The sequence below is a fragment of the Lemur catta genome, chromosome 17 (assembly GCF_020740605.2).
Source record: "Lemur catta isolate mLemCat1 chromosome 17, mLemCat1.pri, whole genome shotgun sequence".
Classification (NCBI taxonomy): Eukaryota; Metazoa; Chordata; class Mammalia; order Primates; family Lemuridae; genus Lemur; species Lemur catta.
In genome coordinates this window covers 6,170,532-6,192,463 of record NC_059144.1, presented here as the reverse complement: position 1 = coordinate 6,192,463, position 21,932 = coordinate 6,170,532, and the positions used below count along the sequence as shown (strand labels likewise).

Sequence of the window (21,932 nt, the reverse complement as noted above, 5' to 3'; positions counted from 1 at the left end):
GCATATAGTTATCCAGTTTGTTTGCTTTTTCCCATTAATATTTTTTGTATATATTCATGGGATACAAATGCAATTTTGTTTCATTGATATATTGCATAGTGGTGAAGTCAGGGGCTTCAGTAAATTTTTTTTTTCTTTCTTTAAGTCTCCATCTGCAAGTATCTTTAGTAAATATATCACTGAAGCAACACATATTGTATCCACCAAGCAACCTTCCATTATCCACTGCTCTCCCAACTCCCACTCCTCACCCCTCCAAGTCTCCATTGTTCATTGTTCCACACTCTGCTTCCTTGTGTACACGTTATTTAGCTCCCACTTATAAGTGAGAACATGCGGTATTTGTTTTTCTGTGTCTGAGTTGTTTCACTTAAGATAATGGCCTGTAGTTCCATCCATATTGCTGCAAAAGACATGATTTTATTCTTTTTTATAGCTGAATAGTATTCCATTGTGTATATATGCCTTTATCCAATCCCCTGTTAATGGACACTTAGGTTGATTCCATATCTTGATTATTGTGAATAGTGCTGCTATAAACATAGGAATGCAGATATCTTTTTTATATATTGATTTCTTTTCCCTTGGGTAGATACCAAGAAATGGGATTGCTGGGTCGTATGGTAGTTCTATTTTTAGTTCTTTGAGAAATCTCCATACTGTTTTCCACAGAGGTTGCACTAATTTACATTCCAACCAACAGTTTTAAGAGTTCCCTTTTCTCTGTATCCTCACTAACATCTGTTATTTTTTGTCTTTTTAATAGTATCATTCTGATTGGTATAAGATGATACTGTGGTTTCAATCTGCATTTCTCTGCTGATTAATGATGTTGAGTATCTTTTCATATGCTTATTGGCCTGTTTATCCAGTTTTCCTAGCACCATTTATTGAAGAGACTGTCCTTTCCCCAATGTATGTTCTTGGCACCCTTGTTGAAAATGAGTTGACTGTAAATGCATGGATTTATTTCTGGGTTCTCTATTCTGTTCCATTGGTCTATGTATCTGTTTTTATGCCAGTACTATGCTGTTTTGGTTACAATAGCTTTGTAGCATATTTTGAAGTCTAGCATGATGCCTCCGGCTTTGTTCTTTTTGCTCAGAATTGCTTTGGCTATTCAAGGTCTTTTGTGGTTCCATATAAATTTTAGGATTATTTTTTCTATTTCTGTAAAGAATGTCATTGGTATTTTGATAGGGATTGCATTGAATCTGATCACTTTAGGTAGTATTGACATTTTAACAATATTAATTCTTCCAATGCATGAGCATGGAATATCTTCCCATTTTTTGTGTGTGTTCTTCAGTTTCTTTCATCAGAACTTTATAATTTTTCTTACAGAGGTCTATCACTTATTTGGCTAAATTTATTCCTAGATATTTTATACTTTTTGTAGCTATTATAAATGAGATTGCTTTCTTGGTTTCTTTTCCATATTGTTTGCTATTGTTGTATATAAATGCTACTGATTTTTGCTATGTTGATTTTGTATACTGCAACTTCCCTGACTTTGTTTATCAGTTCTAATACTTTTTTGGTGTTGCTTTTAGAGTTTTCCAAATATAAGATCATATCATCTGCAAACATGGATATTTTGATTTCTTTATTTCTAATTTGGATGCTATTTCTTTTTCTTGTCCAATTGCTCTGGCCAGGACTTGCGGTATTATGTTGAATAAAAGTGGTAAAAGTGGGCATCCTTGTCTTGTTCCAGATGTTAAAGGAAAGGCTTTTTAATTTTTCCCTGTTCAGTATGATGTTAACTCTGGGTTTGTCATATATGGCCTTTTTTGTTTTAAAGTATATTCCTCCTATACCCAGTTTGTTGAGTGTTTTTATCATAAAGGGATTTTGAATGTTACCACATGCTTTTTCAGCATCCATTGAAATGATCATATGATTTTCTTGGTTCTGTTAATGTGGTGTATCATGTTTATTGATTTGTATATGTTGAACCATCTTTGCATCTGCAGGTTGAATTCTACTTGATCATGGTGAATGATCTTCTCAATGAGTTGTTAAATTCAGTTTACTAGTATTTTCTTGAGGATTTTTGCATCTACATCCATTAGGGATATTGGCTTGTAGTTTTTTCTTTTTGTTGTTCCTTGTTCAGTTTTGGTATTAGGGTAATGCTGGCCTTGTAGAACGAGTTTGGAAGTACTTCCTTTTCTTTGACTTTTTTTTTTTTAAAGAGTTTGAGTAGAATTGGTGTTAGTTCTTTAAATGTTTGGTAGAATTCAGCAGTGAAGCCATATCAGATCTTCGGCTTTTCTTTGATGGAAGACTTTTTATTATGGCTTCAATCTTGTTACTCATTGATTTGTTCAGCTTTTCTATTTCTTCAGGATTCAATCTTGGTAAGTTATATATGTCCAGGAATTTATCCATTTCTTCTAGGTTTTCCAATTCGTTGGCATATAGTTGTTCTTAACAGTTTCTAATGATTGTTTGTATTTTTGTGGTATCACTTGTCATGTCTCCTTTTTCATTTCTGCTTTTATTTATTTGGGTCTTCTGTCTTTTTTTCTTAGTCTAGCTAAAGCTTTGTCAATTTTGTTTACCATTTATTTATTTAGGAGAAAGAGGCTTGCTCTCTTGCCCCAGCTGGAATACAGTGGTGTGATCATTAGCTTACTGCAACCTTGAACTCCTAGGCTCAAGCAATCCTTCCACCTCAACCTCCTGAGTAGCTGGGACTATAGGTGTATGCCACCATGCCCAGCAAATTTTTCTTATTTTTTATAGAGTAGTGATCTCACTGTGTTGCCCAGGCTGTTCTCGAACTCCTGGCCTCAAGTGCTCCTCCCTTCTCTGCCTCCTAAAGTGCTGGGATTACAGATATGAGCCACCATGCCTGGCCAATTTTGTTTGTCTATTTTTTTTTCAGTTTTTTTTTAAACTTTTCATATCATTGATCTTTTATATTTTTGTCTCAATTTTATTTATTTCTGTTCTGATATTTATTATACCTTCCCTTCTATCATATTTGGTCTTGGGTTGGTCTTGCTTTTCTAATTCCTTGGGGTACATTGTTAGGTTGTTAATTTAAAGTCTTTCTACTTTTTTGACATAGGTATTTATTGCTATAAAATTCCTTCTTAGTGCTGCTTTTGCTGTATCCCATAGGTTTTGGTATGTCATATTTCTATTTTCATTTGTTTCAGGAAATTTTAAAATTTACTTCTTAATTTCCTCACTGACCCATTGATTGTTCAGGAGCATTTTGTTTAATTTCCATGCATTTGTGTAGTTTCCGAGGTTCCTTTTGTTTTTGATTTCTAGTTTTGTTCCACTGTAGTCAGAAAAGATGCTTGTTATGATTTTGACTCTTTTGAATTTGTTGAGATGTGTTTTGTGATCTAACTTATGGTCTATTCTAAAGAATGTTTCATATTCTGGTGAGTAAAATGTGTATCCTGCTGCAATTGGGTGAAATGTTCTATAAATGTTAGTTAGGCCCATTTGGTCTAATGTGTAGTTTAACTCCAATATTTCTTTGTTGATTTTCTATGTAGATGACCTGTTCATTACTGAGAGTGGGGTATTGAAGTCCCCTACTATTACAGTATTACAGTCTGTCTCTTCCTTTAGATCCATTAATGTTTGCTTTATGTACTTGAATGGTCCTGTGTTGGTTGCATAGATGTTTATAATTGTTACATCCTCTTGCTGGATTGACCCCTTTATCATTATGTAGTGACTTTCTTTGGATCTTTTTATAGTCTTTGCCTTGTTGTCTACTTTATCTGATATAAGTATATCTACTCCTGCTCTTTTTTGGTTTCTCTTTGTATGGAACCTTTTCTATCCCTTTACTTTTAGTCTATATGTGTCTTTATAGGTTAAGTGGGTTTCTCATAAGCATCATATAGTTAGGTCTTATTTCTTTATCCATTCAGTCACTCCATATCTTTAACACATTGACTGCCACACTGGAACAAAAATTTTTTCCTTGGGACCACAGTGTTTTATTATGAAAACAGAATAAAAACTTCAAAAACAAAATGATTCTTTTTAATTTAATGAAAAAAATTGTGGTTTTTTATTGTTTTCTGTGTGTATGTGTTATATGCAATTAAATTGTCAATATTAATTGTAACAATAAGAACATCAACAAGTAAGATTTTCACAAACCAACTGCAGGGTTTTGCCCAGGGGGCCACCCATCATGTAACATGTATGCTATAGCATGGCAGTGTGAGTTGCCTGTGCACATGCAGCTCCCAAGGTAAAGAGACATGTGAATTACATATACTTCATGAAGCCCCAGGCTCAAAACTAGCATGAATTAAATACAACTCACATGGCAATTAATGTGTTAAATTGGAGAATTTAGTCCATTTACATTCAATATTATTATTGATATGTAAGGACTTGCTACTGCCATTTTGTTACTTGTCTTTTGATTGTTTTGTAACTCCTCTCTTCCTTTCTTCTTTTTTTCCTGTATTCCATTGTGGTTAAGTGATTCTCTCTGATAATATGTTCTAATTTGTTGCTTTTTATTTTTAGTGTATTTATCATCAGTTTTTGCTTTGTGGTTACTGTGAAGCTTACAAAAAAAATCTTGTAGTTATAACAGATTATTTTAAACAGATGACAATGTATCTTTGATCACAAAAAAATAAAAGACAAAGGAAAAACTAAAAAACTCTACATTTTAACTCCATCCCCTCCACATTTTGACTTTTCTTGGCCTCAATTTATGTATTTTTATATTGCCTATCTCTTAACAGCTTGCTATAACTATTATTATTTTTGATAGATTCATCTTTTAGTCTTCATTCTAGAGTTATGAATGGATTGCATGCCACAATTACAATGTTAGAGTATTCTGAGTTTGTCTGTGCACTTACTTTTACCAGTGGGTTTTATATCTTCAAACGTTTTCTTTTTGTACATTAGTGTTTTTTTTTCTTTCAGATTGACGAATCTCTTTAGCATTTTTGTTTGTTTTCATATATACTTATGAGTCACCTTTAGCATTTTTATGAGATGGACCTGATGGTAATGCATTTCCTCAGCTTTGTTTTAGGCTTTATTCCTCTTTCATGTTTGAGGGATGGCTTTACTGGTACAGAATTCTTGATTGGCAGGGTTTTCTTTCTCCACGGCACTTTGAATATGTCATCCTACTCCCTTCCGGCCTATATGGTTTCTGTTGAGAAGTCTATTACTGGATGAATTGGAGCTCCTATACGTGTTATTTGCTTCTTTTCTCTTGTTGATTTTTAGGATCCTCTCTTTATCCTTGACTTTTGAGAGTTTATTATACAGCTTGGGGTAGTTTTATTTGGGTTTAATCTATTTTGTGACCTCTGACCTTTCTGTACCTGATTATTTATATCTTAAGTTTTTTGGCAAGTTTTGTATTATTGCTTTGAATAAGCTTTATACCCTTTGCTCTTGCTCAGCTCCCTCTTGAACAGAATAATTCTTAGATTTGCCCTTTTGAGGTCATTTTCTATATCTTGTAGGCATTCTTCATTCATTTTCATTCTATTTTCTTTTTTCTCCTCTGACTGTATATTTTCCAATAGCTTATATTCAAGCTCATTGATACTTTCCTCTGCTTGATCTAGTCTGCTCTTGAGAGCCTCTAGTGGATTTTTGAATTCAGCAGATATATTTCTCAGTTCCAGATTTCTTTTTGATTTTTAAAATTATTTTAATCTCTGTTAAATTTCTCTGATAAATTTCTGAGTTTCAGGTAGGTACAGTGGCTTATGCCTATAATCCTAGTGCTTTGGGAGGCCAAGGCGGGAGGATCCACTTGAAGGCAGGAGTCCAAGACCAACCTGAACAACATAGCAAGATTTTGTCTTTATGAAAAATTTTAAAAAATATTAGCCAAGTGTTGTGGTACATGCCTGTAATCCCAGCTACTCAGGAGGCTGAGGCAGGAGGATTGCTTGGACTCAGGAGTTTGAGGCTACAGTGAGCTCTGATTGTACCACTGTACTCCAGCCTGGGTGACAGAGTGAGACCCTGTCTAAGGAAAAAAAAAAGATTCTGAATTTGTTTTCTGTGTTATTTTGGAGATCACTGAAATTCCTTGAAAATGTTATTTTGAATTCTTGATCAGAGACCTCACCTATCACCATCTCATTAAAGTCAGTCATCGGCTCCTTGTTTTGTCTGTTTGGGAATGTCATGGTTCCCTGTTTGCTTTTGTTTCTTGTTCTTTATTCCAGTCTTTTATATCTGGCTTGTTTTGGTTTTTATTGGATATATTTGCTTAGAGATTTCATTGCAATATACCTATTGAATATCTTTTTTGCTAGGTTACTGCCTCTCTTTTGGTGCTAGATGACACCTCAAGCCCAGGTTTGCCTTGGCTCTAGCAAACTTCAGAGAGCTGCCACCCATCCCTGTGGAGGAGTATACCCTGGCAATGTGGGAAAGCTGGCTAGGGATTCATTCCCAGGGGATCCATGGAATATACCTCCTACGGTGTGGTGCTACTGACCAGCCACACTAATTTGGTGTCTTTGTCCAAGACATAGAACAGAGTTTCCCAGTTTAGAGATACTAGTCCTGCCCCACCCCCTTCTCTAGCTGTCATCAGGAGTTTTTCTCCCTTCAGGCACTTATGATGCTTCCTGTAGGTTGAGGCAGGGATAGGTCTCCTGCCCAAGGAGCCCAAGATGAGGGGGAAACTGGCCCTCCACCTCGGTCTCACTTTTTCAAGAGTAATAATCATGGCCAGGTGCAGTGGCTCATGCCTGTAATCCTAGCATTCTGGGAGGCTGAGGCAGGAGGATTTCTTGGGGTCAGGAGTTTGAGACCAGCTAGAGCAACAGTGAGACCCCATCTCTACCAAAAATAGAAAAATTAGCTGGGCATGATGGTGCACACCTATAGTCCCAGCAATCGGGAGGCTGAGGCAGGAGGATCGCTTGAGCCCAGGAGGTTGAGGTTGCAGTGAGCTATGATGATGCCACTGTACTCTACCCAGGGTGACAGAGCGAGACTCTGTCAAAAGAAAAAAAAGAGAGATAGTAACCATGAGTTGGGGGAAACTTTTCACACACTTGGTGTCTAGCAGATTGGGGGCAGGGTGTCATGGATATAAAAGTCTGATTCTCTTACTTTCTGCATGGAGCTTTTTCACTTCTTTGTGGCCCCAGGAATTGTCTCATCTTTATTTTTATTTATTTATTTTTTTGTTTTTTGAGCAGAGTCTCACTTTGTTGCCCAGGCTAGAGTGAGTGCCGTGGCGTCAGCCTTGCTCACAGCAACTTCAAACTCCTGGGCTTAAGTGATCCTACTGCCTCAGCCTCCCGAGTAGCTGGGACTACAGGCATGCGCCACCATGCCCGGCTAATTTTTTCTATATATATTTTTAGTTGTCCAGATAATTTTTATTTCTATTTTTTTAGTAGAGACGGGGTCTCGCTCAGGCTGGTCTCGAACCCCTGACCTCGAGCGATCCACCCACCTCGGCCTCCCAGAAGGCTAGGATTACAGGCGTGAGCCACCATGCCCGGCCCTGTCTCATCTTTAAATTTGAGTTCTGGGATATTGCTGGCGATAATCTCAGCACTGTATATTTGTTGTTGTTTTTTTTTTAATTTTTAAATTTCAGAATATTATGGGGGTACAAACATTTTGGTTACATATATTGCCTTTGCACCACCCAAGCCAGAGCTACAAGCATGCCCATCCCCCAGACAGTGCACTCTGCACCCATTAATTGTGAATTTACCCATCTCTTCACCTCCTTCCCATCTGCCTGGCATCCGATGAATATTACTTCCATGTGTGCACCTAAGTGTTAATCAGTTAGTACCAATTTGATGGTGAGTACATGTGGTGCTTGTTTTTCATTCTTGTGATACTTCATTGCAAAGAATGGGCTGTAGCTCCATCCAGGATAATACAAGAGGTGCTAGTTCACCATTGTTTTTTATGGCTGAGTAGTACTCCATGGTATACATATGCCACATTTTAGTAATCCACTCATGTATTGATGGACACTTTGGTTGTTTCCACATCTTTGCAATTGTGAATTGTGTTGCTGTAAACATTCGAGTGCAGATGCCTTTATTATAAAATTACTTTTTTTCCTTTGGGTAGATGCCTAGTAGTGGGATTGCTGAATCAAATGGTAGTTCTATTTTTAGTTCTTTGAGATATCTCCATATTACTTTCCATAGAGGTTGTACTAATTTGCAGTCCCACCAGCAGTGTAAGAGTGTTCCTATCTCTCTGCATCCATGCCAGCATTTGTTGTTTTGGGACTTTTTGATAAAAGCCATTCTCATTGGAGTTAAGTGAAATCTCATTGTGGTTTTGATTTGCATTTATTTCCCTGATGATTAGAGATGTTGAGCAATTTTTTATATGTTTGCTGGCCATTAGTCTGTCTTCTTTTGCAAAGTTTCTGTTCATGTCCTTTGCCCACTTTCTAATGGTGTTGTTTGAATTTTCTGTGGGTGGAGGGGAAGTGAAGCCAGCTTACTTTTACTCTGCCATTTTGGTGATATCACTTCATCTCCAATAATCTCTTAATATTATTAGCTATATAGTAGGTGATTGCACTTCCTCAGTTGTTCTGTAACTGTTTTTGTTTCTTATTTTTTACGATTTATTTGATTGGAGATTGAAACAAGGCCCATACCTTAGAATAGGTGTGATTATATTTCTTAAGCCTTTTTTAATCTATATGTTCTCCCTCCTTCTTTTTTTCTTCCTTGCAATTGTTTTGTTGTTGAAGAAACCAGAAACCAGGTTGTTCGTCCTATAGGGTTTTCCACAGTCTGGATTTTGCAGATCACATCCCCTTCCTGTTGTTTAACATGTTCCCTCTCTTCTATTTCTTCTAAACTGGCAATTAGGTCCAGACACTTGATCATATTCAGGTTAGATTTTGGGAGGGCAAGATTACTTCATAAGTGGTGTGAAAAAAAAGTCCTTTGGAAAGCAATTTGGAGATTTTATTCCAGTGAATAGTTTACAAACTGGGAGACAGACTCCAGTGTAAAACAAAGGTGTGTTCCAGAGAACAAAGGGAGAATTGGAGGTTTGCTGCAAAGATTCCCACCCAGGTTCCCAATCAGGTCCATTCATGTAAATGAAGGATTGGAACTCAGTTCTGATTGGTTGATGCTGCTGAGTTCTGATTGGTAGATACAGCTGAACCCTGATTGGCCAAGGTAGGTGATTTCTGATTGGTTGGTTCAGGTGAGCTCTGAAAGTCCCAAAGTTAAAACAGTGTGGGTTTTCAGGGAACTTGGAGTATGTGGCCTCTAGTGAGCAAATGGCTCCTTAACTTTATTTTAAATTTAGGCCCAGTTAGTCTACTCAGGATTCGTCTTGAAAGACTGGCTCTTTCAGGTTCACATTTGTTCACACTGCTGTTGTGTACTTTTGCCAGGAAGTATATAATATCTGGTCGTTTATCTTTTTTTGTAAAAGTAGAAGCTATTGGTTGTCATTGTCTAGGTTCTTTAATTGCAACATGGTGATATTTAAAATCTATTATACCTTTTCATTTATTAGCCAGAATACTTCCATAAAGAGAAATAATCCCCCCTCATCTATTTGGTTACTCTAAATGTACTTCATTTAGAAGTGGGAGGATAAAACTTGCTTCTTTCTCTTTATTTACCTGTTTTGAAAATAATGAATTGTTCCATAGAATAAGCAAAGGGTGATCAAAAAGGCTTTTAATTTTAGTATCATTATGAACATATGGCTTTAGACATATTTCATGTGTTTTGCTCCATTGCATGCCAACTTTGATGAGTTAGGGAGGAGTCCTTGTTATACAAGCCTAGTAGTCTGGGCATCTTCCTTAATTTATGATATGGCAAGATAGTTTAGGCTCATCTTGTACCTTTCCTGCTCTAGACCTGGAATTAGCCATTTCACGGAGGAGTCCTGTTACTTTAATGAAAATGGCACTTAGCGATCAGGATTTGGTTACTGGGTATGTACATTACTATTGTGTTGGCCTTTGTTTCCAGTCCAGGAAGTTTGTATCTTTTTAAGTACAAACTATATCATGAGTTCATACTGATACTTCTTTTTTTTTTTTTTTTTGAGACAGAGTCTTGCTCTGTTGCCCGGGCTAGAGTGAGTGCCATGGCGTCAGCCTAGCTCACAGCAACCTCAAACTCCTGGGCTTAAGCGATCCTACTGCCTCAGCCTCCCGAGTAGCTAGGACTACAGGCATGTGCCACCATGCCCGGCTGATTTTTTTTTTCTATATATATTTTTAGTTGGCCAGATAATTTCTTTCTATTTTTTAGTAGACACAGGGTCTCACTCTTGCTCAGGCTGGTCTCAAACTCCTGACCTTGAGCGATCCACCCGCCTCGGCCTCCCAGAGTGCTAGGATTACAGGCATGAGCCACCGCGCCTGGCCCATACTGATACTTCTGATTCCTATTCAGGATGACAAGATTTTTGTTTAACCTCATTGATCATGAGTTTGTATCTCCTTTCAAACACACTGAAGAATATACTTTGGACTTGGAGGTCAGTTTGGCTCCATACAAGATCATTGGCTGAAATCCTCTTTCCTTGTCTTTCTAAAATATGAAATACTATTGCTTTTTTGGCATAAAGTGATGCTTTCAGAAAGTGTGGCGAAAATCTGGTTAGTGAACTGTGAGCGTCACTAATTAGTGACTTGTTCTGTTTGCCTGAAAGGATTTTGTTTGTTTTGCTTTCCTTTTTTCTTTAAAAACTAGTTGTTTTACTAGACTGTGTCTTATTGTTGGTTGTTCTGAGTCAATTTTCCAAGGTATGTATGAACCTTCAAAAAAAAGCTTTTTGTGGCCGGGCTCATGAGGCCGAGCTCATGAGTGGCTCATGAGCTCACTGAGCCATTACAGTGGCTCATGCCTGTAATCCTAGCACCTGGGAGGCAGGAGGATTACTTGAGGTTAGGAATTTGAGACCAGCTGAGCTAGAGCAAGACCCTGTCTCTACTAAAAATAGAAAAATTAGCCAGGAGTCATGGTGTACGTATGTAGTCCCAGCTACTTAGGAGGCTGAGGCAGGAGGATTGATTGAGCCCAAGAGTTTGAGGCTGCAGTGATCACTGATGACGCTGCTACACTCTAGCCAGGGCAATAGAGCAAGATTCTGTCTTAAAAGAAAAAAAAAAACCCAGCTTTTTGTATCACATTGGAGATTAAAATTTTTTAAAAAGAAAAAAACAATAAAATGCTTTTTTGGTATATCCAAAATAAAAGCAGACTTATTAAGATATAATTAAATATCATAAAATTCACTCTTCTAAAGTATACTATCAGGTGTTTCAGGGTAATCATGGAGTTGTGCATCCATCACCATTATACAATTTCAGAACATTTTTATCACCCCAAAAAGAAACCTTATGCTCATTAGCAGTTACTCCACATTCCCCCATTTCTCAGACTATGGCAACCACTAATCTGATTTCCTTCTCTCGATTTGTGTATTTTGAACATTTTATATGAATGGAATCAGGCAATATGTGGCCTTTTGTGACTGGCTTTTTTCAGTTAGCCTAATGGTTTTTTTTTTTTTTTTTTGAGACAGAGTCTCACTCTGTCACCCAGGCTAGAGTGCCGTGGCATCAGCCCCACTCACAGCAACCTCAAACTCCTGGGCTCAAGCAATCCTCCTGCCTCAGCCTCCCAGGTAGCTGGGACTACAGGCATGTGCCACCATGCCTGGTTAATTTTTTCTGTATATATTCTTAGTTGTCCAGATAATTTGTTTCCATTTTTAGTAGAGACAGGGTCTCGCTCTTGCTCAGGCTGGTACTCCTGACCTTGAGCAATCCGCCCGCCTCGGCCTCCCAGAGTGCTAGGATTATAGGCGTGAGCCACCACGCCCGGCCTAGCTTAATGTTTTAAAGATTCATCCATTTTGTAGCATATATCAGTATTTTTTCCATTTTATGGCTGAATGGTATTCACATTTGTCTATCCATTCTTCAGCTGATGGACATTTGGGTTGTTTCCACTTTTTGGCTATTATGATTAATGCTATCTGTGAACACTGGTATACAAGTTTTTGTATGGACATATATTTTCTGTTTTTTTTTTTAAGACATGGTTTCTCTCTGTCACCCAGGCTGGAGTGCAGTGATGTTATCATAGCTCACTGCAGTCTCCATCTCCTGGGCTCAAGTGATCCTCCTACCTCAACCTCCTAAGTAGCTGGGACTACAGGTGCACACCACCACACCTGACTAATTTTTTTAGTTTTTGTAAGGTGTGGTGGTGTGCACAAAGGCACACCAGTGAGACAATAGTGAGACAAAGGCTGGTCTCAAATTCCTGGGCTCAAGTGATCCTCCTGCCTCAGCCTCCCAAAATGCTAGGATTACAGGCATAAGCCACTGCACTCAGCCTATTTTCAATTTTCTTGGGTATATATCTGGAAGTAGAATTATTGGGTCATGTGGTAACTCTATATTTAATTTTTTAAGGAACTGTCAAACTAATTTCCAAAGTAGCTATACCATTTTATAATCCAACCAGCAATATATAGAGTACTAATTCTCCACATTCTTGCCAATATTTATTGTTTTCTATCTCTTTCATTTTAGTCATCCTAGTAGATGTGAAGTGAGAGTTCATTGTGGTTTTGGTTTGTATTTCCATGATGACTAATGATATTGGGCATGTTTTCATGTGCTTATTGTCCATTTGTTTATTTTTGGAGAAATATCTATCCATGTATTTTGCTCATTTTTAAATAGGGGTATTTGTCTTTTTGTTGTTTAGTTATGAGAATTATTTATAAATTCTAATATAAGTTCTTTGTCGGATATGTGATTTGCAAATATTTTCTCCTAATCTGCAAGTTATCTTTTTGCTCTCTTGATGGTGTCTTTTGAAGCACAAAAGTTTTTTATTTTAAAGAAATCAAATTTATATAAGTTTTCTTTTGTCACTTGTGTTTTTGGTATCAAATCTAAGAAACCATTTTTTAATCCAAAGACACAAAGATTTACTCTTAGGTTTTTTCCTCCAAGAGTTTTATAGTTTTAGCTCTTACAGTTAGGTTTATGATCTGTTTTGAGTTAATTTTTGCATATGATATAAGGTAGGGGGTCTGTATTAGTTTCCTAGGATTGCTGTGACACATTATCACAACTTAAAACAACAGAAATTTATTCTCTCACAGTTCTGGAAGCCTGAAGCCCAAATTATGGTGTTGGCAGGACTGATTCCTTCTGGAGTCTTTGAGGGAGAATCCATTCCATGACTTTCTCTTAGCTTCTGGTGGTGGTTGACAATCCTTGGCATTCCTGGACTTGTAGACATGTCACCCCAATTTCTGCTCCTTCTTCATATAGCCTTTTCCCTCTGTGTGTCTCTACACATTTTTTCCTTTTTTGTCTCTTATAAGGACACCATCATTGGATTTAGGGTCCACCCTAATCCAAGGTGATCTCCTCTCAAGATTCTTAACATAATTACATCTACAAAGACCCTTATTTCAAATGAGAGCCCATTCTGAGGTTCTGGGTGAATATATATCTTTTGGGGACCACAATTCAACCCACTACAGGGTCCAACTTCATTCTTAGTACCTTTGTTGAAAATCAATCAACCATTGATGTGTGAGTTTATTTCTGGACTCTCAATCTGTTCCATTGACCTCTATATCTGTCCTGTGTCAGTACTACACTGTCTTGATTATGCATGTGTCCATTAACATGTAGTTTAAAGTCATCTTGACTTACAGTGTTTAGTACAGTATTAGTTTAATTTTTTTTCTTTGAACGATTTTGTATATTGAATCTTTCACATTTATCACTTTATCATATTTGTCACTTTTTATCTAGAATCGATTTTCAATCTCATTTCTTTTTGATTTTTGAAAATATTCTCTTTTCTATCTTCTTTTTCACTTAAGGCATTATCCATTATGTTCATTTGCTTTTGGGTCTTACCATTTAGTTTTTATTTTATTTCTGAGTTTTTAAACAATTTTTTCTTTCCTGGATGCTGTCATTTCTTGGTATAATTTTTCTTTTTCTAAGTCACCTAATTTCTAAGTGTTTCTAATTCTGATTTATGTTTTCATAGCTTTTTTGTATCATTTTCTTAATTTTTCTTAGCTTATTTAAAATCTCATCTTTTTTTTTTTACTATCCATACTTCTTATAATCACATATATATATATTTTTTATTTCAGCTCATTATGGGGGTACAAAAGTTCAGTTATATATATTGCCCATGCCCCCCCCATCTCCCCGAGTCTGAGCTTCAAGCGTGTCCATTCCCTAGACAGTGCTCATCGCACTCATCACGTAGGTATGCACCCATCCCCTCTCCCCATCCCCCCCAGTCAGAACTTCAAGCGTGTCCATTCCCCAGACAGTGCTCATCGCACTCATCAAGTAGGTATATACCTATCCCTTCCCTCCAGCCCCCACCTCTGTCCGCTACCCAATTGGTGTTATTCCCAAATGTGCACTTAGGTGATGATCAGGGAAACCAGTTTGCTGGTGAGTACATGTGATGCTCATTTTTCCATTTTTGGGATACTTCACTTAATAGAATGGGTTCCAACTCTCTCCAGGAGAACCAAAGAGATGCCATATCACCGTTATTTCTTATAGTTGAGTAATATTCCATGGTATATATATACCACATTTTGCTAATCCATTCATGAATTGATGAGCATTTGGGTTGTTTCCACATCTTTGCAATTGTGAATTGTGCTGCTATAAACATTCGGGTGCAGGTGTCTTTTTTATAGAATGACTTTTGTTCTTCTGGGTAGATGCCCAATAATGGGATTGCTGGATTGAATGGTAGGTCTACTTGAATCTGTTTAAGGTGTCTCCATATTGTTTTCCATAGGGATTGCACTAGTTTACAGTCCCACCAGCAGTATATGAGTGTTCCTGTCTCTCCGCCTCCACGCCAACATGTATTGTTTTGGGACTTTTTGATACAGGCCATTCTCACTGGAGTTAAGTGATATCTCATTGTGGTTTTGATTTGCATTTCCCTGATGATTAGAGATGTTGAACATTTTTTCATATGTTTGTTAGCCATTTTTATATCTTCTTTTGAAAAATTTCTATTCATGTCCTTTGCCCACTTTTTGATAGGGTTGTTCGATTTTTTTCTTACTGATTTTCCTGAGTTCTAAATAGATTCTTGTTAAAATGTCTATACTGCCCAAAGTTATCTACAGATTCAGTGCAATCCCTATTAAATTACCAACATCATTTTTCACAGATATGGAAAAAATAATTTTACACTTTGTATGGAACCAGAGAAGACCTCGTTTAGCAAAAGCAATTTTAAGCAACAAAAACAAAATGGGAGGTATAAATTTGCCAGACTTCAAACTATACTACAAGTCTATGATTATTAAAACTGCTTGGTATTGGCACAAGTGCAGGGACACAGACCAGTGGATCAAAACAGAAAATCCAAATATAAAACCATCCTTATATAGCCATCTAATCTTTGACAAAGCAGACAAAAACATACTCTGGGGAAAAGATTCCTTATTTAATAAATGGTGCTGGGAAAACTGGATAGCCACATGTAGAAGACTAAAACAGGACCCACAACTTTCACCTCTCACAAAAATCAAATCAACGTGGATAACAGACTTAAACCTTAGGTGGGAAACTATTAGAATTCTAGAAGAAAATGTAGGAAAGACTCTTACAGACATTGGCCTAGGCAAAGAATTTATGAAGAAGACCCCTAAGGCAATCACAGCAATAGCAAAAATAAATAAATGGGACCTGATCGAATTAAAAAGCTTCTGCACAGCCAAAGAAACAGTCATGAGAGTAAACAGACAACCTACAGAATGGGGAAAAGTTTTTGCATACGACACATCAGATAAAGGACTGATAAAATCTGATCTTATTGGCATTTCTTTTTCAACTACTGGCTTTTTCTCTCCCAGCATGGGGATTTGTCCTGGCAGCTTTAGCTTGTCAGTTGCAAGAGTTTATAGGGACCAGCTCCCCAGAGCATTCCAGCACTTCCAGACTTTACCCAAGAATTTTCAAAAATATATGTTGATAAAAACCCTTAATTTTAGAACATTAGAGCTTTGAAAAGGCAAGGGAAATGAAATAGTCCTATTGGTCAGACAGTGTTACATACAGTCAGACGTTGCTGCCCTATGGCCACAGCCAGATGACTATTGCCTCCTCATTCAGAGTTTCAAATCTGCCAATCTCAGAGCCTTGTGGACATCAAATGAAAGAGTCATAATACTGGCTGCTTTGGTAAATATAAATTTCTTAGCCTATTATAGTATAATTTAAAGCCACCAGAAAATATAATATTTAATGTGATATCTAAAACTATAGTTTTATTTAAAGGCAAAGCCTTATTTTTGTGTGGTACAATTCAAAATTAACTTAAAAAGAAATCACTTTAGGATTTAGGTTATCTGTTAATTTATAAGCCCCAACATCCATGTCTAAAGTACTCTGGTACTAAAATTTTTCTGTTTAGCAAATATCAGTTTTATTTTGTAGAAAGCACTTTCACATGTATCTCACAGATATTTACAGTAATCTTTTCCCCCAGTTTTCAGTTGAGGAAACTAACACTGAAGGGGGAAAGTGGCCTCCCAGGCTCATGGTGGGTTCTAAATCCAGGCCCTGTGTTCTCTGCATAGTGTCTCACTGCAGAGTGGATGCCAAAGCACCTTAGCTGCACGCACACTGCCCACCCACCCCAGCATTCAATGATGAGGATCCCACATGTGCTCAGGCAGCTCCTGCCCTTCCTCTTTTTACCAGGGAGGCCTGGGCTCCTGATACCACCATGCAGGGCCAGAGAAGACAGCCTGGCTAGAGGCTGGGTTGGGGGACTCGGCAGAGAGGAATCCCAGGGGAAAGGAGCAGGGATAGGGAGAGGAAAGTGGGGTCTAGTGTGTTGACTCTGATAGCTTTTAACAAAGCTAAAAAGTTTTTGGGAGATCCAAATTCCACGTGAGCTTGGAGTCCCACTTCTTTTTGGCTGTGTGAGATCTGCTTCTTTAACGTGATGCCCATGGAGATGGGCCATGTGGGACCTGGGTTTGTTGAGGCCAGTTCATTAGAGGTTTAAAATTCTTGAGAATGATGGAGAGTCACTTTGGCCTGGCTTCTGTAATCTGAGGGGATGCTAATATTATTATTATGCATTTGAACCTTAAGAACCTTGTCAAAGCAGGAAAAATGATAATTATTGTCTTTTCTTGGGATGACTAAATGAACCTTTTCTCTTCAGTTGCTGATTTTGTAGGGCTAGATCCCAGAATTGCTGCTTGGCTTATAGATCCTAGTGATGCCACACCCTCTTTTGAAGATTTAGTGGCAAAATACTTTGAAAAATCCATTACAGTTAAAGTGGGCAGCACATATGGAAATTCCTCAAGAAATATAGTGGTGAGTTGTTTTAAGATAAGGTTTTATCAACCTTAATACAATCCTAATGTTTTTCTAGAAACTTTTCCTACTTTATAGGTAGTCTAATAGTAAAAAGAACACTTCCAATATTCATTTTCACTTATTCAGCACAAATATTCTTGATCCTGGTGTTTCTGGTAGAAGATATTGAATAAGAATGAGTAATTTCCATTCTTCTATGAAACTTGTTCCTGGGAAATCCCGTTCACAGTGTGATTCTTCTAAATAGACTTTCTGGGGCCAAAGTTGCCTGCTCCCTGAGCAGAGAGTTGCTCATTCACAAATCCTTGATGCTAATAATGTGGCCACCATGCCGAGATCCTGGGACAGCCACTGCTCAGTCCATGTGGGGAGAACGAGGGACTGTTTCAATGCATCTCTCCAGGGCTTCCCCTGCTGGAGCGGTCCCTGATTGTCAGGAAGCACTGTCTGAACTGTGCATGGAGCCCAGAGAGAGGCCACAGCAGGCCCTGGAGGAGAGGGCTCTGTTGGAAGTGGCGGCATGGCCACAGTCTTTTCAGGCTTCTTAGTTTTCAGCAAACAGCTAAGTGGTAAAAGGACTTCTGGAAGAATATGCAGAGTGCTAGGGGAGCTCTAGGACTCAGATCACAGCAGGAGGTGATGTGAGCCTATGCCATGTGCCAGGCATTGAGCTGGGGGCATTTGCTTCATGCACTTCCTCCCCACATCTGGGAGGTGAAGGTCTGTGCCAATAGAGATTGTAAATAACAGAAATGCACTCTCCCTTAATTTAAAAAGAGATTTATAGGAAGGATATGGGATAGCTCACAGAATCAGAGGAAAAGCAGAACTAGGCCTTGGGAAGAACAGAAGCCAGGTGGCCCTGGGATCCAGGGAACAGGAACAACTAGGCACGGTGCCAATGCTAAGCCGTGATCGTTTCTTTCCCTGGGTCACTTTTGTCCAAGATTCAAAGTTCTGGCACTTGGAGAATGTTTCCGCTTCCTCCCTGTGCCATACGTTTACCCCCGACCAGGGGAGGGCAGGGCATCTTGGTTAGTATGCCTCCCCAGATTCTGTGCTGTCAGGCAGGGGGACTTCTCCAAACAGAAGTTGAGGTATTATATTATTGGAAGAAGGAATTGTCCATCACAGTGTTATCAGCCTCAGTTTACAGATGAGAAAATTGAGGTGCAGAAAGGTTGACTACCTGCACCTTGCCCAAGGCCAAGTTGAAGCCAGGGTTCAACTCATCCACACTCCAAGCAGAGAAGAGGCAGCCTCAGATACAATTCCATTTATATCTTATTGGCCAGACGTGTGTCTGTAGTAGAGCCACGCAGTGCATGAAGGCAAGGAATGGAAGGCTGGCCATTAATCTACACCCTGCTGTTCTGAAAAGATGGTATGAATTGTTCAGGAAAAAGGAAGAGTTCCAGGCAGAGGGAGTGGTGTGGGAATGGTAAGGACTCACAAAGAACGAGGTTCCTTTGGGGAGACAGCAAGACCAGCATGAAGAGAAGGAGAGGTGACTGTGGGAGCCGGAGGAGATGTGCAGAGCCTTGTCACACAGGGGCTAGGCCAAGGGATTGGCCCTGTGCTGGGACCATTCAAAGTGGGAGTCACATGGTCAGCCTTGGAGTTTGTGGGCAGCCATGTGGAATTCTGTCTGGTGATAGCCAAGAACTTTCCGTGGAGCTGCTCCTCTACTGGGTGTTCCCAACCAGTGTTTCACAGGAAAGCCATAGCTAAGAAGTGACTAGGAAACAATGCCAGGTTGTGTGCAGTGGGCCACTAGTCCACTGGGGGCTCAATCTAATCTAAGGCCTTTAGTAGAAAACTGAGTCTGAGTGGCCTAGAGTTAGGGGCGTCATTGATAGAGTAGGGTGTTGAACAGGAGATCCTGGGGCTCCATGTCAGGGGAAGGAGAATTAGACTGCCTGTGGAAGGGCTGCATCTCATCCCATCTCCCCTCTTTGTCATTCGAGCACAGACTCTTGTTTGTCAATCTCCCAAGGACTCTGTGTGTCTGTCCTAATGTGAGACAGACAGTAGTTGTGGAATGGGGCAGCAACCCTGTGTGGGTGCAGGGTGGTGGAGCCAAGAGAATGGGGCTGTGGGATCCAGAGGGGCCAGGCCTATGTTCTCCACCCCTACCACCATCTAATCATTGCACCTTGGACATTAGGTTTCTTTGGGGTTCTATTTCTCAATCTGTAAAATGAGGAAAAACTCTAGGTTGGGAGAATGTGTCCAGCTACGGATAGCTCACACTTGCACAGTAGGGGTACTTTCCGTAGATTGGAACTCATCTTCTTGAGGTGATTCATGATACCACCACATACACACTATCTGCCAGCAAAAGCTTCATGGGATTTCACTAGGAAACATTTTGTGAGTCATGTCAGTTCCCAGATGGTGATAAGTACTGCCACCAAGTTTGCCTAATTTTTAATACTTTTGTTCTTTAAAGCACCAGAATGTACTTGTGAACCTGAGGATACTCTACAGACTTACGATGGACCTTTGCTCTAAATTGAAGGCAAGACATTTTACTATAATTTCTGGTTGACAGGAGCTCTTGCTTGCTGTTTGTACAAGGGCTTTCTTTTCATTTGCACCCATCCTCACAGGGGAAGGAAGCAAAACATTGAGTTCTAAGACCAAAATAACCTGCATATCATTTAGAAAAGGGTAGTCTAGAATGATAAGACCTTAAGTTTTAAAAATAGGTTGTAAACAATTGTAACATTTTTAAAAGCCTCCTCTTTAACTGGGATATTTCCAGTACTGTAGTGACTGTAAAAGCTGAGAGTTTATTTTGGTTAATAGTGGTATGGACACAGCTTCACTCAAACAGAATCTTACTGGGAAGCAGACAGCCATTGGAACCAACAAATGAGAAGAGTTGAATAAAGGGACTGTGTCCAGAGCTGAGAGCAGGGTGAAGGAAACCCCAAAGTAGAGAAGCCTCCAGGGACAGGCAATAGCCAGATGCTTTTCCACCCTTGGGCTCCAAGGGCCAGCTGGAGACAACCTCTCTCTCTCACCCCATCCTCAGTCTTCTGCTGGTACCCAAATGGGTGAAATCAGTCTGAGGGCAGAGAAGGAGCCCAGGTGATGTGGCCAGGAGAGGTCAGCCCTGTCACAAGGGCAAGGACAGGGCAGAGGAAGGTCTGGAGGGGCAGGAAGAAACATGAGAGTGGGAGTTGGAAGATGAGGCCCAGGACTCTCTGAAAGGTAGCAAGAAAGAATAAAAATGGTAAACTTCTAATAAAGAGCATGGGAGGTGGTCCGGATAAATGGAAAGAGATTTTGTATTCTTAGAGGAGGTGACCTGCTGTAACGATTCCAGTGCTCCCCAAATTAATCCATAGTATCAGTGAAAAATCAATAAGAATTCAAGTAACTTTTTGGGAATTCAGTAAGCCTATTCTGAAATTAAAATTATTCTGGAAGACTAAAAGTCCACACATACTTAAATCAATCTTTATAATGAGAAAGAGGCTGGGTGTGGTGACTCATGCCTGCATTTTGGGAGGCTGAGGTGGGAGAATTGCTTGAGCCCAGGAGTTTGAGATCAGCCTGGGCAACATAGTGTGACCCCCTTCTCCTCCACCAAAAAAAAAAAAAAAATTAGCCGAGCATGGTGGTGTGTACCTGTAGTCCCAGCTACTTTGGAGGCTGAGGCAGGAGGATCGCTTAAGTCCAGGAGTTCCAGCCTTCAGTGAGCTGTGATTGCACCACTGTACTCCAGCCTGGGCTACAGAGTGAGATCTTATCTCTAAAAAGAGAGAGAGAGAGAAAGAGGAGAAAGAGAAAGAGTAAAGGAAATGGGGATGGGCCTTGGCCTATCTGATATTTCTAAATAGCTCTACTGGGTCTTGGTAATAAAATAGGCTACTTACAGAAAATAGGAGTTTTTTTGTTTTGTTTTGTTTTGTTTTTTTGAGACAGAGTCTCACTTTATTGCCTGGGCTAGAGTGAGTGCCGTGGCATCAGCCTAGCTCACAGCAACCTCAGACTCCTGGGCTTAAGCGATCGATCCTACTGCCTCAGCCTCCCAAGTAGCTGGGACTACAGGCATGCGCCACTATGCCCGGCTAATTTTTTTCTATATATATTTTAGTTGGCCAGATAATTTCTTTCTATTTTTAGTAGAAACGGGGTCTCACTCTTGCTCAGGCTGGTTTCGAACTCCTGATCTCAAGCGATCCACCCACCTCGGCCTCCCAGAGTGCTAGGATTACAGGCGTGAGCCATCACGCATGGCCAGGAAATAGGAGTTTTAATAGGAAGAACAAGAGAGAGGAGTGGAGGTGAGTAGGAAACCAATCATGATAGGAGCTGCCTCAATTCTAGCTCAACAAAATTAAGTAGGCTTTTCAATAAAATGCAGATACAAATCATAATTTAAAGTAACATTGATATAATTTCTTCCTATGAAATAGGTTTATGGTTTATGGCAACTATTTTGTACTTTGGAGCTTCCTCTGATACCAATTTTGGCAGGTAAGTTACCATAAAGAGGAAGTACAGTCATTTTCCTAGAGAATTATTTACACTCTTT

At 39.2% G+C, this 21,932-nt stretch overlaps 1 protein-coding gene across 5 annotated transcripts in view; it reads left to right on the top strand.

Annotated features, from left to right (window-relative positions):
- Nucleotides 1-21,932, top strand: part of POLN (DNA polymerase nu) — a 181,332-nt gene that overhangs the window by 52,015 nt on the left and 107,385 nt on the right. For all 5 annotated transcript variants that reach the window (XR_006729414.1, XR_006729413.1, XM_045528184.1 and 2 more), the window contains exons 8-10: nt 17,223-17,380; nt 19,836-19,904; nt 21,814-21,874. Coding sequence is in view for 3 of the 5 variants with exons in the window: in XM_045528184.1 (XP_045384140.1) it covers nt 17,223-17,380; nt 19,836-19,904; nt 21,814-21,874 (288 nt within the window). In the remaining 2 variants the exon portion in view is untranslated. The remainder of the gene's footprint in view (nt 1-17,222; nt 17,381-19,835; nt 19,905-21,813; nt 21,875-21,932) is intronic.